Source organism: Triturus cristatus, chromosome 4_1, assembly GCF_964204655.1.
Source record: "Triturus cristatus chromosome 4_1, aTriCri1.1, whole genome shotgun sequence".
NCBI lineage: Eukaryota > Metazoa > Chordata > Amphibia > Caudata > Salamandridae > Triturus > Triturus cristatus.
Genome location: NC_140585.1, coordinates 1,100,266,551 through 1,100,291,508, shown reverse-complemented (window position 1 = coordinate 1,100,291,508; position 24,958 = coordinate 1,100,266,551). Strand labels below are relative to the sequence as shown.

At 44.7% G+C, this 24,958-nt stretch overlaps 1 protein-coding gene across 8 annotated transcripts in view; it reads left to right on the top strand.

The window, feature by feature from the left end:
* KIF21A (kinesin family member 21A) overlaps window positions 1-24,958 on the top strand; it is a 719,281-nt gene that overhangs the window by 384,378 nt on the left and 309,945 nt on the right. For all 8 annotated transcript variants that reach the window (XM_085654100.1, XM_085654097.1, XM_085654095.1 and 5 more), the window contains 3 exons: window positions 12,787-12,986; window positions 13,135-13,242; window positions 16,554-16,622. In XM_085654100.1, coding sequence (XP_085510226.1) covers window positions 12,787-12,986; window positions 13,135-13,242; window positions 16,554-16,622 — 377 coding nt within the window. The remainder of the gene's footprint in view (window positions 1-12,786; window positions 12,987-13,134; window positions 13,243-16,553; window positions 16,623-24,958) is intronic.

Sequence of the window (24,958 nt, the reverse complement as noted above, 5' to 3'; positions counted from 1 at the left end):
CCCCCAGCTTCGGGCCCGGGTGCATGCAGAGACACTGCTTCCCATGCCCCGCCTTCGGGCCCGGTAAAGAAGCCTGTAAAGCCTTTAGGCGACTCGGGCTCGAGTCAGCCTACCCTCAGTACCGACAAGCCAACTCCGGCACCGAAGAAAAAGGCGTCTTCAACATCATCCACGCCGACCGCTGCTCCCACACCGAAGCACTCGGCATCAGAGGTCGGCACCAGCTCTTCGGCACCGACAACACCCTCGGAGCCGACTAAAAGCCGCCCACCGAAAGGCCCCAAAACTTCCAAACAGAAAACCTCGGAACCGAAAAAACAGCACCCGGTTCCAACTCTCAAAGACACTGCAAAACCACACGGTTCCAAGACTAGAACCGCTACCGAGGCGACGCCCAAAAAACTTACTGCACCGAAACCCTCGGCACCGATGGATCTGTCTCCCACAGATGAACTTTTTCGACCAGATCCAACACAAAAGACTCTAATGAAGGATCCTAAGACTGGTCATTTAATGCTCAGTATCAAAAAAAGATCACTACACATGCCCGTGCCTGGTCCACCACCAAAGAAGAGAGACTTTGCCACCGCTCCATTAAGGATTCCTTCTCCTCTTCCTCCTCCTCATCCTCCTCTCCAACCACACCGCTCTCCCACACCATCACCTACCCCAATAGATGATGATGACACATCAGACGATGCAGAAGGTGGTGCAGATGATCAACCCCTTGGGGACCCTACCCCTACTGGCTCCCTGACCCCTGGGATGATTATAGTGTCCCAGATGTCCCTTACCCCCCCCCCCCCCCCCCCAGAGGACAATATCGGGTTCAACCAGCTTCTTCAATGAGCTGCTCAATACCACGGGATGGCTTTACATACAGAGCCAGTAGAGGAGGATTTCCTTATGGATACCTTTGACAGCACACAAAGGTCCACCGCAACACTACCCATGCTTAAAGGGGTCATTAAGCACGCAACAGAAATATATAAAGACCCAATCAGGGCTCGGGTCATTAACCCAAGGATAGAGAAGAAATATAAAGCTGCCTCTACTGACTCACCATACATTAAGGGGCCGCACCACTAGACTAACTAGTAGTCTCTAACGCCAGGAAGAGGGCAAATTCCCAAACATCAGGTGACGCACCACCACCAGACAAGGAATCCAAACTCCTAGACGCCTCCGGCAAATGCACAGCGTCACAGGCAGCAAACATTTGGAGCATTGCTAACACCCGAGCACTCCTAGCCAGATATGACAGGGCACATTATGACGAACTTGAGTCCATAATGCAGCACCTCCCTGACAAATACAAAAACAGGGCCAGTGAACTAATCCATGAGGGTAAAACTATCACCAATACCTCTATTCGCTGTGCCCTAGATGCAGCAGACACCGCCTCAAGGTCAATCAACACCAGTGTCCTTTTGCGCAGGCATGCCTGGTTACGGATATCCGGTTTTAAACCAGAAGTCCAAAGTTCTATACTAAATCAACCCTTTGATGAGCAACACTTATTTGGGCCAAACGTAGACGTATCCCTCGAAAAAATGAAAAAGGATTCAGACACCGCCAAATCTATGGGAGCCTTGCAATCGCAGCTCCCAGACGATCCTTTCGTCGCTCATCATTCAGAAGCACCCATCGAGGCTACTCCTCAGATAGCCCTTCCACCTCTTACAAAGCTCCCGCACAATCCACCTTTGCTAGAGGTTACCAAAGGGGTGGTTACAGGGGAAATAACGGCAAAGGCAGAGGCAAAAATAACAACTCCCGCTCTGCCTCCACACCTACCCCATGACTACCCTCCACTTCCCCCCGACTATTCCAATCCAGTCGGGGGACGACTCCACCAGTTTCTCGCAGCCTGGATAAACATCACTTCAGACAGGTGGGTCCACGAAATAATTCAATCAGGCTACTGTCTCGAACTAACATCTACCCCCCCAAACATCCCAACCAAACACCGTCCAATGTCACAAGAACCTCTGTCACTTTTAAATCAGAAGGTAATCTCCCTCCTACAAAAGAGTGCAATAGAACCAGTTCCCCTGCACCAACAAAACAAGGGAATCTACTCCCTCTATTTCCTCATACCAAAAAAGGACGGATCTCTAAAGCCTATTTTAGACCTCAGACCGCTAAACATATATATACATTAAGACCATTTCCACATGGTCACACTTCAGCAGGTTCTCCCTCTGCTTGCCCAGGGCGACTTCCTTGCTACTCTAGACCTCAAGGACACCTATTTCCACATTCCTATTCACAACGCTCACAGAAAATATCTAACATTTGTAGTGGATGGTCAGCACTATCAATTCAAGGTGCTCCCATTCGGAGTCACCACAGCACCAAGAGTGTTCACCAGTAGTGGCAGCACATCTAAGAAGACAAAACATACATGTCTTCCCATACCTAGACGACTGGCTCATAAAAGCCAAATCGTACAATCAGTGTGTACAACACACTCACGCCACTATTGAACAACTTCACGACCTGGGATTCACAATAAATCACCCCAAGTCCCAGCTCCAACCGTCCCACACGCAACAATACCTCGGTGCCACAATAGACACCTCAAGAGTGCTCTCCTATCCCAGTCCCACCAGAATAGCAAGCATGCAAGCTCTTCTCACCAGATTCCAACCGCAGCACTCTCTTCCAGCTCGAGTGTTCATGCAACTCCTAGGGATGATGGCCTCTTGCATATTCATAGTACCTCATGCAAGACTCCAGATGCGTCCTCTCTAAGAGTGCTTAGCACGCCAATGGAACCAGGCTCAAGGTCAGCTAACAGATCTGGTGTTGGTAGACGGTCGTACCCATCGCTCTCTGCAGTGGTGGAACACCAAAAGCCTTTCCAAAGGGCGACTGTTCCTCGAGCCAGTTCCTCAAATAGTCATAACAGCGGACGCATCGCTCTCTGGCTGGGGAGCTCACCTAATACATCACACCATGCAAGGCAGGTGGACACCTCATCAAAAACTACTCGACATCAGCCATTTGGAGTTAATAGCCATCTTCCTAGCCATAAAAGCATTTCAAAAACATATATCAGGCAAGACTGTCTTAGTCCGCACCGACAACATGACAGCCATGTATTACATCCAGAAACAAGGCGGGACACACTCTCTGCAGCTCTCTCAACTTGCACAGAGCATATGGAGGTGGGCTATACCTCAGAACATTTTTCTCCTAGCCCAACATGTCCCGGGAGTCCAAAGCACAATAGCTGACCTCTTGAGTCGTCAAACAGAACAAATCCACGAGTGGGAACTTCATCCACAAGTTCTTCAACCGTTTTTTCAGACTTCGGGGCAACCACAGATAGACCTCTTCCTCACCCGAGAAAACGCCAAATGCCCAAACTTCGCCGCCAGGTATCCTCACCCATTGTCCAAAGACAATGCGATATGGATGAACTGGTCAGGCAGATTTGCCTATGCTTTTCCGCCTCTCCCACTCATTCCACTAGTGGTGCGCAAACTACAGCAACACTTATTAACGCTCATCCTAGTTGCTCCAACTTGGGCCAGACAGCCATGGTACACCACACTGCTGGAGCTCTCAGTAGTTCCGCACCAAAAACGACACCTCTCTCCACGCCTCTTAACCCAGAACCATGGAGAAATCCAACATCCAGACCCAGCTCAGCTCAACCTAGCGATCTAGCTCCTGAAATCCTAGAATTCGGTTACCTTAACCTTCCTCCTGATTGTATGAACATCATCAAAGAAGCTAGACGACCTACCACTAGAGCATGCTATGCAGCCAAATGGAAAAGATTTGTGGTATACTGCCATAACAATAACACTAATCCCCTAGATGCGTCTATCCACCACATCATAGGCTACTTACTACACCTCCAAAGATGCAACCTAGCCTATACCTCCATCAGACTACATATCGCGGCCATAGCAGCAGATCTACAAAATAGACAACACCTATCACTTTTCAGAGTACCTGCCATAAAGGCCTTTATGGAAGGACTCAAAAGAATAATTCCCCTCTGAGTGCCACCTTCCCCTGTGTGGAATTTGAACATTGTTCTCACAAGACTAATGGGGCCTCCATTTGAACCTTTACATAAATGTGAGCTACTATCCTTAACATGGAAAACTGCTTTCCTTGTAGCCATTACTTCTCTACAAAGAGTTAGTGAACTACAAGCACTAACCATTCAAGAACCCTTTCTCCAGATGCATCTTAATAAAGTTGTTCTCCGGACCAATCCTAAATTCCTCCCTAAAGTCATTTTTCTCTTCCACCTCATTCAATCTGTAGAGCTGCCTGTATTCTTCTCGCAGCCACAAACAGTTGCAGAAAGAGCTCTTCACACCTTAGATGTCAAAAGAGCACTACTATACTACATAGAGAGAACAAAACCCTTTCGTAAGACCAAACAATTATTCGTGCCTTTCTCACCACCACACAAAGGCAACCCCATATCAAAATCTGGGATAGTTAGGTGGATTGTCAAATGCATACAGATTTGTTACCATAAAGCAAAACATACATTATCTGTCCCTCCTAAAGCCCACTCTACACGAGAAATAGGGGCTTCAATGGCATTTTTAGGAAACATTCCTCTAGATGATATCTGCAGAGCAGCTACATGGTCTACACCACACGCATTAACTAAACACTACTGTGTTGATGTGCAAACTAAACAACAAGCTAGTGTGGGCCAGGCTGTACTCAAAACACTATTTCAAACTACTGCAACAGATACTGGTGGTCGCCACTAGGGGTGGATACTCCTTTACAATCTATGCACAGTGTGTAATCTGCAGCTCATATGCCTCGAACGTTCTTGGCACGTAGAGCTGCAAATCTACACACGCCCACCCGCCTCCCCGGCTACCTTTCTCTGTTCCAGTATTATCTTACTTAGACACACCACACATGGGCTTCTTCCCTGTTTCTTACTAAGGTCCATCATTTCCCTGCTGGCGAAAAACAATCTGAGGATGGAGCCGAAGCCCATGCACACTATGATCCAAAGGAGGAATCACATACCTTGTGACTTCCAAAGACTTTCCAAGACAAAAACAAGTGCAAACATCCGGGCCCAACACCAGATGGCGATTTATGCACAGTGTGTAGATCTGCAGCTCTACATGCCAAGAACAGATGCATACTGGTAAGTAGCATATTCCTTACTCATATGAGAGACTAATAAAAGCAGAGCATACCAATAATCCAATGTCATAAAGAGAGCTGCTGAGGCCATTGAGTGTCAAATACATGTGAATGAACCTCACTGTATCTTATTTACTGAGATTTTATAAATTTTGCCTCGGAATCTGTTTCCAAATAATGAAGCCATGCTACGTTTCATTAAGGGAATCATGCGGAAAAACACATTTTACTTCTGCTGTAGCCAAAGTAGGTTCCAGAAAGTAAAAGGCTTGCTTCTTCTAAGCCTCCTTTCCTTGCCTCATGCCTGACTCCTGAGAGTCTGGCGTCTTGCTAGAAGTTGAAACAAAACACTTTTCCACCTGCACCGTTATTTTCAGAGTTTAAGACTTTGGATGCTCTAGATATGAAGGTATTTGTGCCAAGGAAGGACGGCTGTCAAGCTATTAATTTCAGTTTTCACTTTGCCAGATACATGCTTGGTTTTAGGAGATGGTGACTCTGGTGTGCAATCGATTCCTTTGGTTTCATGATTCAGGCTGGAAAGGCGGCTGTGAAACAGGATGGAAAGGAGGCTGTGCAACAGAATGGAAAGGAGGCTGAGAAATAGGATGGAAAGTAGGCTGTGAAACAGTCTGTGCAAATTAGATTGGGTCTTTCAGATGTGGTTGCACATTAAGTGGGAATAGGTCTACTTTTACACTAATATGTCTAGATGAATTAAATCGTGTTTTCTGGCAATGTAAGGCTCAACTTAAACATATGCTTTTTGGCGAAAAGCTGGCAACTCGCTTAAGAGTTTCAAGATAAGAAAGACTACTGCAAGAGCTGTAGATGTTGTATGTTCTTCGAGAAAGTGGCATCAACAATACAGACATTTTCAAGGCTACATCTATGATCCCCACGGGCCCACACAACCTCAGGCCCCTCAACGACAATATTTTGAATGTTAAAGGAACAGGGGTTATAATGGAGGGAAGCCAACTGAATCATTTTCTAATCTTCCCCCACCACACAGGATACATTAAAACCTCTTCTAAACTCTAGAGGTCAAGACATTTGTGTCTCTAATTGAGGAACAAGTGAAGGATTTTTTTAGAAGATGGGTGTTGATCACATTAAGCCAATGAGTCTTACAGATTATTTGAAACAGTTACTCTCTTCCTTTCATTACAAGGCCACCGCATGTTCCCCCTCAACTCTTCTTGATTTCCCCCACACAGCAGAGATTGCTGTGTTATTGGAGGAAGTCACTGTTCAGAAAGTTTTTTATATTCCCAAAGAATGATAGGCTTTAAGACCAGTTTCAGTCCTTAAGTTCTTGAATAAGCAGGTAAAAAATATTTCAAAATGACAACTCTCTCCCATATTCTGCAGTTTTAAGATCTAATTTTTGAGCGCAAATATCTTCTTTTGCACTTATCCGTCTACCTGTAGCAACATTAAATCTTCTAGATGGAACTTGAGGCTGACTTTAAGAAGTCCTCATTCACTGTAAAAGGTTTGCGAGTATAGTGTCCCGCTTAAAACCGTTTATGCAGGTAGATTGTTGTTACTTTTCTTCTTGGTGCCTCCAGGAGAATATCTCTCCTGTGTAAGCTAGCAAAGGCACACAAAGGTTATTTGGCATGTTTGTTTGCTAGAGAAAGCTTATTGTTTAAGTATTCTTTAGCTGTTAGCTTCTTAAGGGTCCATTGAATAAGTTTCCACTTAAGCTTTTAGTAGCTCCCAATTTGGACTTGCACTCATGTTCTTTGAGCTTTTGTCTAAAGCTGCTTTCTTAGTCATTACGTGAGCTACAGTGGTAAATGAATTTCAAGCCTTTTCATTTGCTCCTCATTTTTTTTGTTGCTTTGAATGAACCCATCTATTCTTTCTAATGTGGTCTCAAAGGCCTATTTTACTTAAAGGGGCTGAAGCCACTTTGGGCATACTGGTACCCGTTCATGAAGAATGTTTGACTACACAGAAGCACCTTAGCGCTCCCTCCATGTGATCTATACCCTTTAGCATTTAGAGTGATACAGGTTTATAAATAAGCATGGTGAGCATAATCATCATGTGATATTTAAAGCCACCCTACTGTATTTTAATTTCACATCCTTCACTCTAAATGGTTCACTTATTGTTAGTTTTAGTGTAGGGGTAATTGTTTTAGGGAACCTCAGTTCTTGAAAAAGGCTTGATCCTATTTGGCCTCTCAAGTAGACCAAAATATGTTGACCAATGGATGCTGGGAACATTGATAGTCCAGTGACATCTGTATTTGTTTTTCCTTTTAACCTTAACCAATTTGGTCCAATTGAATGTTAGTGATTGACCACAAGGTAATTTGTTTCCTTGCTGAGAAGCATTCTGCATTGTCCTCTATGCATTTGGACACTCTCTCTCCAGAGATGGGAGGCCATCACATACCATTTGTATTGTATGGGGATGCTCTTGTTATTCTAGATGTGAGTCAGGTGGGTTTAAAAATAAAACTGCAAGCTTTTGACAACTAAGGCAAATGATCTAATAATAAATACAGACAAAACAACTATATTGGTTAAGGAGAAAAACACAAAACCATATAAGTGATCTATTGGGCAAAGGCTTGTTGAAACATTATCATACAAGTACGTTGGTATGGTGTTCAAAAAGAAATTACAATGGAAAATCCATTTAGACTGTGTAAGAACTAGAGCACTGACATCTGTGGGAGGTTTTAAAAAAATATAAGAGTGAATACAGTAGGCCTTAATAACCCCAGTAATAATGGCCTATAAGACTATGGCCCCCCTCAAATGTTATATGGCTTGGAAATTATAAGCCTCAGTTTGAGACATGATTAGAATAAAATGAAGGGCTCTGGTCTTAAAAATCTTCTAAACCTTCCCCCCCCATCGTCCATGGTACAAGCAATCCATGTAGAAATGTCCTTGACGTCCTGGATTTGTATGGCAGCAAATGTATGCTTTTGGCATATAATGCAAGCTTGTACAAAAGCAGAAGTGTCATTGTTCTGTATGGAAGAAATTTGTCGTAGCAATCTGTGTTGGGCAAGAGATAAAAGGATTTGTCTGAATGAACTGTCCCTTTCGCTCAATTTAGAAGATTTTAAAAGGGATGCTACTAAGAGATATACAAAAAAGGATTGAAGGGTAAAGTCTGCGATAGAATCTAGAGTTAGGTATTTGAATTATCTCAATACAAAGCGTTCCACACGGTATCCAAGAAATTCCCTGTTGAAAGGTACATACTTCCCATATCTTTCAGAACTCCGGAATCCAGTACAGGGAAGGGAGCTCATGACATTTCAGGTGTTAAATTCTTTAGCAATTTCTCTTCCCTTGTTTTATCCTTCTTCCCTTCCCTCCAAAGAGCAGGAGAAGTTATATGCTAGGAGAGTTCTAAGCCCTTACATTCACAGATCATCTGCTTTTTAGACAAGAGGATTTTTGTCTTGTTTGAGAGACCAATTAAAGTTAGCAGACTATATGTTGTTGGATATTTTTGTATTTATGAGTTAGCAGGGAAATCCACTACTGTGGGAATTTTCACTGAGAGGTATGACAACTTCATCCAGAGGTGTTTGAATGTGTTAGATGTGTGAAGCAGAAGCATGTATATTACTTTAGTATATAAGCAGAAGGCAGTACGGCTGACCAATGTTAAGCACATCAATTTCAAAGTAAACGTTCAATTTTTGTATATTACTTTAGTGTCTACTTAGATAACAGATTCAACCAACAGGAGCAGAAGAAAAGGGCCGGTGCGCTAACATTTGCATTCAGTACTTCGGTCAAAAAAACTGGAATGCCTATCCTTTAAACCATTGCTATCCGTGATATCAGCTGGATTCCTGCCAACAATATCTTACACCAACGTCACTTTACATGGAAAAGACTCAATAGATTTAAATAAACTACATGTCGCCACTTATAAACTGGTCTTTCAACTACCCAAAAATGCATCACCGGCACAGGTGCGGTTAGAATTTGGGCTAATTAATGAGTCAGTTGGGAGGATGCATTCAACCATAAAAAGTTGGTACAAAATAAAACTAAATTCTGAACATTCACCAATTGATAAAGCACTATGGATTGAATTGGAAAAATACAGAATGCCTGCATATAGTCAATTATTTTCACAAAGCACTCCAAACTATCAGAAGGGGGAATTATGGCACAAAAACCTGTCTTTTACATCCGTTAGACAAATCATTAACAAAATGGCAAAACCTAAATCCCTCCTACAAGACAAAAACACGTTCAGCCAGCAAGCACATGCATGGATGGTAATCCATAACTATGTGTCTCTAAAACAAGCACCTTACGTAAGTCTTACATTTTCAGCATTTTTAAAGAAATGCTTAATGGCCTCCGGTTCGGTCAGCTACCAACATCGGGAGGCTAACCTAGTTGGAAATACAATGGCCCCACAGCATGCAGACTCTGTGGTCATAAAAAAGAGAATTATATTCACCTGATTTGCATTTGCCCATATTTATATCCTGCATGTGTCACTTTGAGGTCTGATTTTAAACCAAGAGGGCTGCCATTTTACAGCGTCTCAACCCGTCAGACCCTCAATGAACTGTAAGTTGGTAAAGTTCTTAAAGCTCTGCGAACTTGCCCTCTAAATAATACAGCCAGGAATGATTACACACTTCTCATCATAATCAATATTTTACATGTAGGTTTTAACTAAATTAAGTTTACAGAGAAGATGGAACATATGTATTGTATTGAATCACGATTTTAATCTTTTTACTTGATACAATCTGAAGGTTATATGTATTGTATGGTTGTATATTCTAATCAATATAGTTTTAAAGATCTATATGTAGCATTGTTGCAGTTTTAATTAACCAAACAAAGCTTACTTACTAGTGAAACACTGCTGTCTGTGTGATCAGACCAGACTTAATTCCCCATCTAGGCAAGTATTTCTACAAATATTTCTGGTCTAGAACCCATTCTGATTCCTCATTCACCTCATGCAGAGTTGCTGTGAAAGAAGTACATAGAAGTAATTTGCAGAAAGCTGTTTGAAGCACACATTACTTACAATTGGTAAAGTTCTTTCTATCAGTATGACTGCTCTCACAGAATGCTAATGCCCACCTACCTCCTTTCTTTGCAAATTCTGAGCTGAGCTGTGTGTTTATACCTTTGTTGTTTTGCTCATCTGACTTCTCCTTAGTGCGGACTAGGAAAATGTTGGGCAGACCTGGCCTGGAGGTGCCCTACATGCCTGTGGCATCATTTCCAGTGTATGTGTGCCTCTAATGCTCGCATCGAAAGATGAAATCTAGTGCTAGTGGTAAAAAAAGAAATCTGGATCTACTCTGAAGCCACTTGATTGGTCAAGGGGTCACCAAAGACCAACATAGCAGCATGACGTTGTTGCTTACTCCCAGAGTGCAAGTATGCAGAAAAATGTAAAATGTCCTAAAAGACGTACACCATCTACCTGTAATTAGACTACATTTATTTTTCTGACTTTATAGTTATTCTAAAAGCCGTGAGATCTACCAACATTGCATTCCAGTCCAGTTATGCACCAGGCATCATTAATCAGTTTTATAATGCAATATCATGTAGCAAGCCATGCCTCTGCGTATCTGCCCTATGGAACTATTTTATTAATTCAAATAAAACCAGACAACTGGGTGATGAAGAATTCAATCTAGGAGAGCAGAAATATGCAACTTAATTCCTTTCACCCACCCTTCTCTTATTTTTTATTTTATTTATTTAAATACTCATATCACCAAAAAGCGTCTGCAATACTTTATATAGCCGCCCTTCTTACCTGTGCACCGTGCGGCCTCTGCATTCGCTTCGGTCTGCAAATCTTACCAGATCCACACCATTGTTGGTGTCATGGTGTAATCATTGGACCAAGGGAAGATGATCAAAACTCAAGGCTCTACTCCATGTCAGAAAGTCAAGCCAAATATTGAGGTTGTTCCCCTCCACCACTGCTTGATCTAAACGGGCAATTTTAATGGCTGCCTTGACCCAATCTTCCACCTTTGGGGGCAGGGGATCCTCCGTTTTATACAGATTTCCCTCCAGGCTATCCGGATCAGGTAGAACAACACCCACCCTTGTCATGTTGAAGTGTATAATAAAATGCTGCTCGCAAACAGTACACCATAAAATCATGAAAGTGTTGATATCACTAAAGAAAATATGTTGATGTAAAATATTATCATAAATGTAGTTTTTGGAGATTTATTATTGTAATTCATAAGAGATTACAGGAAATCTATTGGATGGACCATTAAAATCTCCTTATTCTACAATAGAATACGTTACTGAAGCTAGCAGGATATCAGTGCACTGCTGAGCCACTTTGTCTTTTATGAAAGCATTTCCCTTGTGTGCTTCATTTATCAGGTCATACAATTTGACCTTTGTAAAATATTGGACTGTTAACCAATGCAACCCTACCGCCTCCGTGCTCAGTCTGAAAGCAGCCTTCTAAGTAACAAGCAATATCTCATGTATTTAATCGATTAAATTGTGAGGTGCACTTGTTGCTTTAGGCTAGCATTAATGGATCAAGAGAATGAATATGCATTGATAAACCAGTGTCAGCTTGTCACTGCTCTGTTACCTCCTTATTGTAACATGCAGAATCATCAGGCTTTCATTCAATATCATTTGTGGAGCACATTTTAAGAACATGGTCTCAATTCTGTTACGGCATGATAGATTTGTTTCTTCTCTTTGCTCAGTGCTTAATAGTGATAATTTTATCAATACTATAATCTTAACAGCGACCAATATTATTTGATTTGCTTTCAGAAAGGGTTTATTATTAGATACTCGTTTCCTCTAGATATGCTCAAGAACTGATTTGCTACCTGTTAAATCATTATTTTATTTTTCTCCCCTCTTTTCATTCATACATTCTTCTGAAAGTAAATGTAATTAACACGTTGACAACATTCTTCAGACATGTAAAATACTGTTAGAGAGTCTAAGCACTATAAACAATCAGAGTTGCACAATTGCATCCTTTCTTACAGCTTTAGTTTTCCTGTAACAGCACTTAAACAGTATTTCAAAGTACTAAAGCTTTATCTTATGATTAGTAGGTATGCATTTGATTTAAAGACCTACCAGTTTGATCTGGTGTCGTTAAAAATATCAGGTTTTCAAACTACAATTCTGATTTGGTTACCTTATTGCCAGCAGTTTGTGCCAAGGATAGCTGTTATGAATGGCTTAATTGTAGGGGGAATCTTTCCAAAGCTAGTGAAAAAAAAAGAAAAGTTTTTACTTCTGTGGCTTTATTTGTTCAAGTTCAATGGTGTGTTTGAACATATTATTAAAAAACTGTACTTTTGTGGCAGTGACGCCTCATACAAAAGTCCAACACAATAGCATACACTGTCTGTTGCTGTTTCATCTTACTGTTTGATTTCACCATAAAGCAGATAGCTTACTCAAGGGAAGCCAGAGTAGATATTGTGATTTAGTGACCTACTTTATTTTCCTCTGAGACTGATTCTGTTCATGCCTATTTTAAGAACGAAAAGCGAGCCTGACAAATTACAAAAGGGAATTGGATTGCGCTCAGAAACAGTGTATAGGACTCTTTATTTAAAATAACTTACAAGAATGAATCTATGCTTGTGTTTTTCAGGTTCAATGGAGTCTTGCACGGAAGAAAAAACTAAAAAAATTAAGGTAGAATATGAAAAGAAGCTTCAAATGATGAATAAAGAACTGCAAAAGTTAAATGCTGCTCAAAAAGAACATGCACGGCTGCTAAAAAACCAGTCCCAATATGAAAAACAGATGCGGAAACTGCAGCAAGAAGTGACAGAAATGAAGAAAACAAAGGTATAGCTAAAAACTGCAAAAACTATGACTGGTAAAAATGGTTGCAATATAACGATGACCTAAACATACAAATAATTGTCAGTGTTTAATTGAATGTAAAGGAAACTAAAGTACAGAATTGATAAAATTATACTGTTATATTTCATAGGTTCGTTTGATGAAACAAATGAAAGAGGATCAAGAAAAGGCCAGAATGATGGACTCTAGAAGAAATCAAGAAATTTCTCAGCTTAAAAAAGAGCAAAGGAAGCGAGATGTAAGTTTTCCAAAAAACACAGTGACAAAGATACACTATATTCAATTATAGTTTTCTGTCAGGGTTGGACAATCGGTGGGGGTAGTCATGCTCGTTCTATAAAGAGAAGTCTACTTTTATATATCAGAATACTTTTTCAAAACCTTTTCTTTAGGTGTGTATGTACCTTTAGGTGTGTATCTGCTTACTGTCATATCTATTGTCCAATCCAATTTTGCATTATTCGGCACAAAAATAGCCATAAAAGATAATACATTGAGAAAACATCAATAAAAAAATATATAATGCATTAGAAAAATGTAAATAAATTCGGGAAAAGGCCCCCCCGTATGTCACCTCCTTCCATTGCCTATTACATCAATCAGTTTCCTATCCCTCCAAGGATAAAATCTAACCCTCCATCGTTCTGCTGGATCTCATCGCTGCTTTTAAAAATGCACAATACAATCCCTGTGATAAACTTTACTGGTATTTCAAAGTTTGAGATAAAATATTGCATCCCTGCATTTCCTAAATCCTAAATGTTTCACTGAGCATTATAAATATTCAGAACTGGAGATACAGTGCCCTGTGGCAGGTTGAGTAAAGCACCCACGGCTATCTTGAGCTTTAAACAAGAATTTCTAAACTGCTAGTTCCATGACTCTGTACTGCTAATGGAAAACCCCAGATAATTAAAATCGTTCACTGTGAACAAGGGATTTCCTCTAGCCATTAATGTGGTCATTGGTTTTTTGCCTGGTCATATCTACTTATTGTCTTTTGAGATCAGATGTTAAATCCTGCCTCTGTAAATAAATAACACCTGCCACATTATTTTCACACACTGGATTATGCAGTTAAACTTTCAACGCTATCCCCAGCCCATTTACAGAGGAGAGAATTACAGGATCAGATCCTCTCAGCCATATGCATTCAGCATCCCACAAGTGCTCTGTGGAATCTCTGACTACATGTTCTTGTGCTCCATTTGAATCTGTTTGGCAGGTATAGTAAGAACAAATGTTTCTAATTTTGCTCTTAAAACATGTTGTCATTATCTAGGGTATTTGACCTAGTTTAATGCTTAACACCCTTTTGATTCTCCATGCAAACTTTAGGAACACCAAGATTCTGATTGTGTCATTTTGGATTAGGAGTATATGATTTTCAGACCGGTTCAAGTGAAAATCACCATCCTAATCGAAGCATTCTTCAGCTTTATGTTGTCTTTGGAGCAGCTCAGATTTCTGAGGCATACAATGTCAAAATAAGTTGGTGATATCCTATATGGAGGTAGTTGTAGAACATCATATTCCTTTGCTGGACTATGATTAAGGTTGAGTCACTGGAGAACTCTTAGAAAGAGTGATCGGATCTCACCTTGAGTTTCTACTATTTGTGATTTTGTCCCATCATAGGCTTAAGGTAGGCTGTAATTTACAATATTTCATGGATTTAGAGTAAGCCTTTACATTCTATAAAGGAAACTGTATATTCAATCACCTTAGGAAGTGCTGATTGTTAATGATAATTACTCCGCTCAAAAGCAGTGCCATTGATTAAGTATGTGTCTGTCCCTTTAATTAAAAAAAAAAAAAATAGGACCCACATTTTTATGGGCATAGTTGATTGTTCCGTCTGTTTCCATTTACATATCGCTGCTCCTTCCCTAGTTTAACATTGGAGACACATATGTGATAGCAATTACATTAGCTAGAAGGTTGAGTGAGCATTTTATCTAGTGCAGCTTCGAAAGAAAGACATCATCTAAAATAATCATTGCAAATCTACTGGGGCCAATTGACTACTGCACTTTCCTTGACAGCTGCTTCTAAACAGAGAAAATGTAGGACAACCACTTTTTTTTATTTGTTTGCAAAATATTATTATCCTGGTTTTTATGCAAAACATAAGCATTTTTTCAGTTCAATGTGCAGTGTAGTCATGATGTGTATATTTGAGGGGCCCCTCTTTTTAAGTTGTGTAGGTATCCCAGGGAAAAATGTCAAAAATAAACAATAATTAGAGTAATTAGCACCCATTAGACATAGGAGCCTACCTGCAACCTCAAAACACATCCAAGGACTTGCTATTTCTTGCAAAAAAAGTATAGGTACTGTCTTACAACAGGTTGTAAGTTCAGGTTCATTGGTTGGCATGGAATAAAATGAGTTGTTAGTAATCTGTTATAGGGAAAGCTTAGAATTACCTTTCTCGATATTTTTCTGTAAAATATGTTTGTGACTATAGGTGAAATACCACAACTTGCTTGTAAGACTACTCAGGCCTTGTGAAATTACATTGAGATGCTTTTTGAAAAGTCAAGATACAAGAATGTGGTAGACCCTTTCCAGTTGTATTTCTGGAGAACTAAGACTGTCATTTAAGCAGCACAAGCTTTTGTGGCAAAGCTTGTAATGGGATTCTGTTGACGTGATGGATGGATGGATGAATGTTGTGTGTCGAGATGTCTCGTCGCCAAAGTGCTGTTCTTTGGCGCCTTCATTTTGTTCTTACTACTGTATGACACATTTTCTTTCTGCTTAGTGCCTGTAAAAATGAACAATGTACATTGATGTCCATTTACATATTACTTAATGTATTTTGGTTTCTTAAATCCCGTTCCAATGTTCTCTGCAGTGTTCTGCTACTTCTTGATGTGAGTTGTATGTTACATGTAATACCAGAACACAGTAATTGTGCAGTAATGGGTAACCACTGTTTTATCTTTTATATACAGTGTACACACATGTATACTGATGTTAATGATATTTGGATAGGGTCTTAAGGTATTTCTATCAACCAGTTATCACACCTCAGGGTTGGGGGTTCCTCATGGCAGCCCATTAGATCTCTGGCGTATGTCAATTTGAGTATATCACCTCATTCCTGATCTTCGTACATACGGTGTGTCCATTCTGCTGACTCTAAACGGTATTCTGGGCACTTTCATGGCTGTGCATGTCCTTATGCACTAAAATAATAACATACCCCAAAATATACGAAGTAGGATGAAAGATGCTGTATATGGAGCATAACCTCACCATTTTAGCATATGGAATATCTCCACTTTCATTCATCCAAGAAAGGTAAATGTTTTTTTGCAGTGTCAAAACGCAAATGAAATATTGCCTGTATGACTGTTTATTTCTTTATAGCTTATAAACAATAATTTATGCAGCTGTCACCTGCGATTTTATTGATAGAGTTTTACATTTACTTGAGGTACAGAAATGTTAGTAAGCAATTGTAACATGTAACTGAATGTATTTTAGTGGAATGAATTGAAAACATAGTTAATTTAATAAGACTTGCTTTTTTGTTAATAGAATCAAATGAGACTATTGGAAGCTCAGAAAAGACAACAAGAGGCTGTACTGCGTCGGAAAACAGAAGAGGTCGGAATGTGTTTGTATTTTTTAGACAAAATGTTATTTTTCAAATACTGCTTTAAAATCAGCACATCAAAAGATGAGAGTAAATCTCACTGAAAAAGGAATACGATTGTGTCACTGCACAGATGAACTTTTTGTATTTAGTGTGATAAGCTTTGAAGCCTATTTTTTTGCAGTGTCTCTGCAACTACATTAGTGTTGAATTGTTATGCATACTTTATTATGGAATATGTAGAAGAGCAAGACTTCATTTTTTACTTGAATACTTCAAATTGATTGGTAGAAGCTATCTACATATCTGGAGTGTCTTGTAGCACATGTTTGGAACTGGGCACTGGCCCAGATTTATTGCATTGATTGTCCTTCTCGTACACTGTACATATTTCTGCCTCCCTTATCTCATACCAGATCTGAGGGAGGCAAGGAAGTCTTAACTTCCCTGGTAGGAACTCCGTCTTCCAAAACTCCTCCTAAGACATAGCTTCTTAAATTCTTGGGCAAGAAAGGAATTTCTGTGAAAAACCTTTCCCTCTCTTTATGTTGTTCCTTAATCTGTGGGTATACTCCCTCACGAACACTGTTCTCCTTGCTACCCATCTGCTGATAAATTCTTCACAAGTTTATGAAGAGCCTCCTCATTCCACCAGCATAGGCGAGCACCACTCTCTGCACCAAAATTTCTTGTGTTTGGTTTTTGACCTTTTGTACACCAACATTGGCAGCCTAAATTAAAAATTGAAATGGATACTAAGACATGAGCTCAGTGAGCTGTTGCAGCAGCACTGTGGTAGAGAATAACTTTAAGTACTACCAAAGACCCAAGTACTTCTGAGTAATCCGCTAAGAAATTTCCACTTGCAGTTAGTTGAAAAATGTACAATAATTTTGTTATTTATTAAAATTGGTTTATTTTAATATCCATATTTGAACTTTGATATGCCATTCACACAGAGTTTAGCGTGCAAGTTATCAAAATATTTTTGCTTGCTAACACTTAAGATCGTTCATGGTGATGTGATGAGTCATTATTTCTGTCTTATGCAGTTAGATGACTGTTATCTCTTGCATACATTCACCCCTAACGTTGGATCATGGCACAAACAGTTACACTAGCGGTATGAATAATTGTAGGAAGGGTAATCTTATTCTCATTGTGATAGGATTGCTTTTCTGCCTCCAGCGTCTAACATTCAATGGTGAGATAAACGTTTCAATTTTACTAGCTATGAAGGTCATCCCAAAACCTAACAGCTGGCTTGTCAGATGTGGTTTTAAATATTTCAAGGAATTAGCATACAGCAGATTTCCCTTTGTGCAAGCATCACCATCCACTCTGGCTGAGAAACATCTGAACTTCCTGCCAGACAGCCTTTGAATTTGCTGGTTTGGCAGCTAAGAAACTCTTCACTAGATTTGATTTTTTATTTTCTATAAATAAATCGTCATTACATTTTTAAGAAGTTCCGTACTCTGAAGTAAAAGCATATATTTAAGACACTTGGAATATGCTTGACCAACTAGAGCTTTTCTTTGATCTCGATTGGCTCCACTTAAACCACTTAAACTCTCCAAAAACAGAGAGCAAATATTTTTAGTTAGTTCCATATTCTCTAAGAAAAGTTTCCCATTTTGGTTCTGGACACGCCCCACTTCCTCCAGGGACAAACTGTCTAGATGGGAGTCCAGTTCTGAAGAGCTCGACTCCCATCTAGACAGTTTGTCCCTTTTGTCAGCTGAAACAATTCCCCCAATATGTTGATGATGAACAGCGGTGCTTAGTGTGCAGACAAACGCTTTACCCCCTGCCTTGCAAATAGTGGATCCTAGATTTCTTAAATGGAACTCAAATAAACCCTCACAAGACTGGATTTTTTCTCCTTTCCTCCAACAATACGCCTGGTATGACTCAAGAATGTCTAAACTAACCAGTTGACCTTAATATATATCAAATTTTGACATCCGCTGAAACCTGCAGTTTTTTTTTTTTTTTTTTTTTTTTTTTTAAACCGCTTATTGCAATCTCAAATAGTTACAGGTATGGGCCTACAACCGTCTGGCCGGCCGCTAGAGTGGCAGAAGCATATGACATACATACAGAAAAATCTCTTGGCGGTGCAAAAGGGGTATGTCAGGAGATATCAGTAGTGCAGGCCACATAACTCCAAACCCACAATACGGTTTCCTTTTGTCGAAACACAACAACACAAAAAAACCACACCCGCAAGGCAACCCGCAATCCCAAGTGACAGCACGCGCTCCTTAAGTGGGGGACCCCAACCAATCGCCAAACTCTGAAGAGGGGAATGAGAACAGATCAGGGACTGGGGAACCACGTGCCCATGGCTGAGGGAGGGGGTCGCCTAGGGGGACGGAGCTGGTGAGGCAGCCGGCAGCAGTGGCGGCTCGCAAATACCCCCGCGATAGGCGTTCCAGGGGCCCCAGATTTTCACCCACGCCCCAGGCTTACCCCTCGCAACATACACCACCTTTTCACGAAACATACACCAATCCATGTGTTCTTTCCAGGCCGACACCGCCGGGGGCCTCTGGGATCCCCACAATTGAGCAATGTCACGCTTGGCTATCATGTATCCCAGAGTCACCCACCGCGTCTGCGGAACCGAGTAGTCAGTCGGCTCCCACACATTCAGCAAGCATCTCCTCGCTTCAGGCAACAGCGCGACACGCGTAACCACTCGCAGGACCTCGTGCACACCACGCCAGAATCGCTCCACCTTTGGGCATTCCCACAGAATATGCAAGAAAGTTGCCAAAGCACCACAGCCACGCTTACACAGTCCATCCTCAGCAAAGCCCATACGTAGAAGCCTTGGCCCCGTCACGTAAACCCGGTGGAGGATCTTAAGCTGGACGAAGCGAAGGCGAGCCGGGATGGCCACCTCCTTCGGAGAGGCCACCGCGGAAATCCAGTCCTCGTCGTCCAACTCCAGCCCATCGGCAACCCAGGCCTCGCGGAGGCCAGTCAGCAGGCCCGATCGGTCGTTGATCAGTTTTTTATATATAAGGGAGATCGTGCTGTCTGGGACATGGCCATCCAGCACTCTGTCCTCCAGGGGGGAAGACTCCGGAATGGACGCGACATCCGGGAAGACGGAGCCCAGCGCGTGGCGGACTTGTAAGTACCGAAAGTACTCACTGCCTTGCAACTGAAACTCCGTCTGCAGCGTCTCGAAAGTTTTGAATCCCCCCCTCGTCCAGAAATCTCCCACTGTGCTGATGCCGATCGTGTCCCACTTCTCGAAGCCCTTCGAGGTCCACAGGGATCCCAACCTCGCGGACGCATATAGCGGTGACGCCCGGGTCAAACGGTCCTTCCACCCCATAGCTGCGTTAGCCGCGTGCCATACACGCACCATGACACGCGTCGGTCCCGTCAGGCGAGGGTCCGGCGCGCCAGAGTAGAGCGCTCGATTGTAGTCGCCACCGGGCAGGAGCATCTTGTCCATTTCAAATGCCGGGTTCAGGGCGGGCCCGTAAAGGCCATGATTAATCGCAGCTAGCTGGGAGGCCCAGTAATACCGTTTAATATCCGGGAGGGCAACCCCCCCATCGTACCACGGGAGCGTCAATTTAGCCAAGGCAATACGTGGCCTCCCGTCCCAGAACAGGCGACGCTGCAAACTCTCCACCTCCCGGAAGTAGCGCGCCGGGACCAAGTCCATAGTGTTCTGGAGGGCGTACAGAAAGCTCGGCAACGACATCATCTTAAACAAGGCCGCTCGGCCGAGCGGCGAAAGCGGCAGACGCCGCCAACGCACCACGTCCTCCTTCAAGCGCTGGAGGGGGGGCAGCAAATTCCGCTCGTAGCGGGCCTCCGGGTCCAGAGTAATATATATACCCAGGTACCGAAACCCCTGGGAGGCAATCTGGATCGGACAGTCCCGTGGAAGGACCGGAGCCTCCCCGGCAAGCACATATACACAGGATTTCGCCCAGTTGATGACGAGGCCTGAGTTGCGACCGAATGAGCGCAAAACATCAACTAGGACGATCAGCGATTTACGCGGGGAGGCGAGATATAGAAGGATATCATCAGCGTAGAGGGACACACGGTCCTCATGCTCGGGGGTCCAGCGGAGACCACGGATAGAAGGGTGCCACCGCAGCCACTCCGCCAGGGGCTCCAGGGCCAGTGCAAACAGGAGAGGCGACAGGGGGCAACCCAGTCGCGTGCCCCGTCCCAGTGCGAATGGAGCCGAAACTCGTCCATTCACCACCACCTGCGCCAATGGGCCGGAATACAACAACTTGACCCAGCTGATGAAGCCCGGTCCGAAGCCAAACTTCGCCAGCATCGCCCAAATGTATGGCCACTCGAGCGTATCAAACGCCATGGTGGCGTCCAAGGACGCCAAGATGGCCGGCTCCCGCACGAACGGGACACGCGCGAGCACCCCGTGGAAGCGTCGCAGATTAAGGGCCGTGTTACGATGGGGTATGAAGCCGGACTGGTCTTGGTGGACCAAATCGCCCACCACGCCGACCAGCCGGTTGGCCAGCACCTTGGCGAGGATTTTGGGCTCCGCGTTCAAGAGCGAGATAGGCCTATAGGATGTGACCCGCTCACGGGGTCTCCCCTCCTTGTGGATCACCACGATCGTGGCCAGACGCTGGTCCGGCGGAAGGGAACCCCGCGAGCGGGCCGCCAGGAACATCGCGCGCAGGTGGGGCGCCAGTACATCCGGTCGCAGCTTATACAGCTCGATAGGGATACCATTGGGGCCCATGACCTTGCCAGATGCGACCGAGCGGATAGCAAGGGCAATTTCGTCCGAGGTGGGAGGAGCGTCCAGCGAATCCCTGTCCTCCACCGAAAGGGAGGGCAGCGCGATGTCCCGAAGCAGGGCATGGGAATCCTCCTCCGAGCAGGGAGAAACCGGGGAATACACCTCGCGGAAATAATCCGCGAAGCAGGAGACAATGGCGTCCGGCTCGGTGACACACACACCATCCATCCTCTCGATCAACGGAACCACACGACTCGCTCTCTCCTTTTTGTCCAACCACGCAATCAATTTACCAGCCTTATCACCCACATCATACAGTCGCCCCTGTTGCTCTCTACTGAGGCCCCTGGCCGCCTCCGTGACGAGGGCCCTATAGGCCGCCTGCTTGAGGTGTAGAACATGCAATGTGGCATCCGTCGCCCCGCTCCCCAGGTCACCCTCTAGTTCAGTAATTTCGGCCTCCACCCGGGTTACCTCCTCCCGCTCGCGCCTCCGGGCATGGGAGATAAAGGAGAGGGCCTCCCCCCTGAGAACTACCTTAAAAGCCTCCCAAAGGGAGATAGCCGAAGGGACAGACCCCACATTCTCCTCAAAGTACCGCTGCAAGGATTTGATCAATTCGGCTCGAATAGTGGGGTCGCGCAGGTACCAGGCATTGATTGGGGCTACCCTGCCCCCCCCCCCCCCTCGGGAAGACATCAAAGTGCAACAGTAGTGGGGAGTGATCTGAAATACCCCGCGCCAAATGGCGCACCTCTCCCACTCTCCCAGCATAGGCCGCAGGGACAAGGACATAATCAAGCCGCGAGAGGCTACCATGGGCACCCGAGTGGAAGGTGTATTGCAGCTGCGCGGGATGCTTTAGTCGCCAGCAATCCACCAATCCTAGTGTATCTAAAAGGCCGGACAGCCACGCCTGTGCCCGGGGGAGGTCCCTGGGGGGATGACGATCCATAGACCCAGAAGCCACCACATTGAAGTCCCCCCCCAACTACCAGAAGCCCACCCGGGAGGTCAAGGAGGAGGCGCCCCAGGTCCGCAAACGTGGTAGATTGCAACCCCGGCGGAACGTACACTGATACAAAAACGACCACTCTGCCCTCCATTCTACCCACCAAGACAGTGTAACGTCCCCTCTCATCATGGCGCACCTCATCAATCTCCAATGGGAGCGAGTTCTTAATCATGATGCCCACCCCCCGCGAGCCCGAGGTGAAGCCCGAATGGGCCACCAAGCGATAGCCTCGCCGATTCATGGCATGAAAGGAATTACCTATAAGGTGTGTCTCCTGCAGGAAGACCACATCTGGTGAAATTCGTTTCAGATACTGCAGGACCACACCACGCTTAATCCTATCCCCCAGTCCGTTAACGTTCCATGATCACACAGTCAAATCCCTACCCCCCATCGTACATGGAAGCCATCAGTCGTCCCCCACAGAGCATCTCAAAAACAACAATACAGTAAAGGGTTCGCCTTGCGGTGCAAACAAACAACACTCCACCCCCGCCCACCCATCCCAACAGAACTCCCCCCTCCCTGCACCCCTGCATGAGCCCAGACAGCCCCCCCAAAGTGCAGTGTGCCTGTCGCCCCATAGATAAAAAACTAACTAGTCCCCCAGAGGAGGAGGGAAAGCCCCCAATGGACCCCGTACGACCTCCATAGGAGGGGAACATACACGATCAGTGAATGGTAACCGGAATTTTGTCCAGAGCAAGGCCTACTATTCACCCCTCAGTTCTGATCCGGCGAGCCCTCCCCGCCAACCGCACCCCCCCCACCCCCCCGGCCCCGATCCCCAGGCAGAGTATCCAACCAGTCCCCAGCCGCCTCGGGACGGTCAAAAAAGTGCGTGCGACCATCCACCTCCACCCTCAGCTTAGCAGGAAAAAGCATTGAGTACTTAAGGTTCAGGTCCCGTAGGCGACGTTTAACTCCGAGAAAACTCAGTCTCTGCTTTTGGACCGTCGGAGTAAAGTCAGGGTAGAAATTCACGTCCATATTATCGAGCTTGACCGGTCCCTGTAGCCTGGAAGTCTGCAGGATAGCGTCTCTGTCCCGAAAGTTAAAAATCCGGGCAATGAGAGGCCGCGGCGGGGCTCCGGCCTTAGGTCTTCCTCCGGGGACCCTGTGAGCACGTTCCACCGCAAAAAGTTTACTCAGCCCCCGGGGCTGGAGACGGGTGAGGATCAGGTCTTCCACAAACAAATCTGCCGCCTCCTCCTCCCGTCCCTCCGGCACCCCGACAATGCGAACGTTGTTCCTCCGGGCCCGACCCTCGGCGTCCTCCAATCGACGGTCCATCAGGGCGCTCGCCTGGCCAAGCCGGTGCACCTCCTTTTGAAGGGCTGCCACGTCTGTAGTGAGACTCGAGGTGGTGTGGGCCAGGGAATCGACCCGGTCATTTGTTTTAGACAAGTCGGCTCTCACCAGGCCCACATCCACCAGGGCCGAGTCTATCTTCTGCGCCAGAGTATCAAAGCGCTGGTCCACCGAGGCCTTCATCTCGGCAATGGCGCCCATGACGTCCCGGAGGGTCAGATCCGCGGGCTGAGCAGACGCCTCAGTCGGGCCCGCGGGGGATGTACGCTGTGCCTCTGGGGATCCCTTCTGGAGGGTGTAGCGGTCCATGCTGTTTGACTGATGTGCCGGGCCACGGCGGGTCGATTTCACCTTTGGCCGGTCGCCATCTTGCTTTGTGGACATGTCACACTCCCAAAGTCGTGCCAATCTCCTCGAAAGGGCCGATAAACCAGTTCACGGGTTCCGGGGGGGGGGGGGTGACCACTGGACCGCAGGACAACTCACAGCCGGCGGGTCAGCTGGGCACCGGGACAAGGCCGCACCCCGCTCCGCAACCCTACCTCGCTTGAGGGCAAGGAGGGCGCAAAAGCGAAAGTGAAAGCGCGGGGTACGCGAGTCGCCCAGCCCTGCCCGCCGCTGTTGTTCGCTTTGTCCCCGGATCGCCCCACAACTCCAATCCGGGGGGCCGGCGAGGAGAAGGCCGCAATCTTCGATCGGTGCTCCCACCAGTGTCCGGGGTCCGATTCGAAAACGGAAAACGGGTGCCGCCTCAGCTCGGGTACACAGACACAGTCCCCTCATCAAAGACAGGATATAATCAGGATTAATTCAGGAGGTCGCGGAGGTCCTCGGGAGCTTCGCACCTACGCGGCCATCTTGGTTGCGCGCTAGGCTCCTCCCCCCAATTGTGGAAACCTGCAGTTTTATGCTAAACAAATTACATAATCTCGACCTACATGCTAAGGAAATTACCAAAACATTAAATACAATTTTTTCTCATTTATTTGTGATAAAGGTAATTGGCTATTCAGTCTTCTAAAACAAATTGATCAGATGTACCAAATTGTACAGGAATCGTGTTTTATTTTATATAGTAATGTTCTGCTGATAGTTTGTATGGATAGCTTTAAGATCCATCATGATAGATCACTGTACATTAGTGTATGATAATGGGTTTTGTCAGTGTTGTAACATTAAACAATCATGAAGTATTCCAAAACTTTTTAAATGTCCGCCCTTGCATGTGTACCTGACAGGCAGCCATCTTTGAGTGGTTTTTGGCA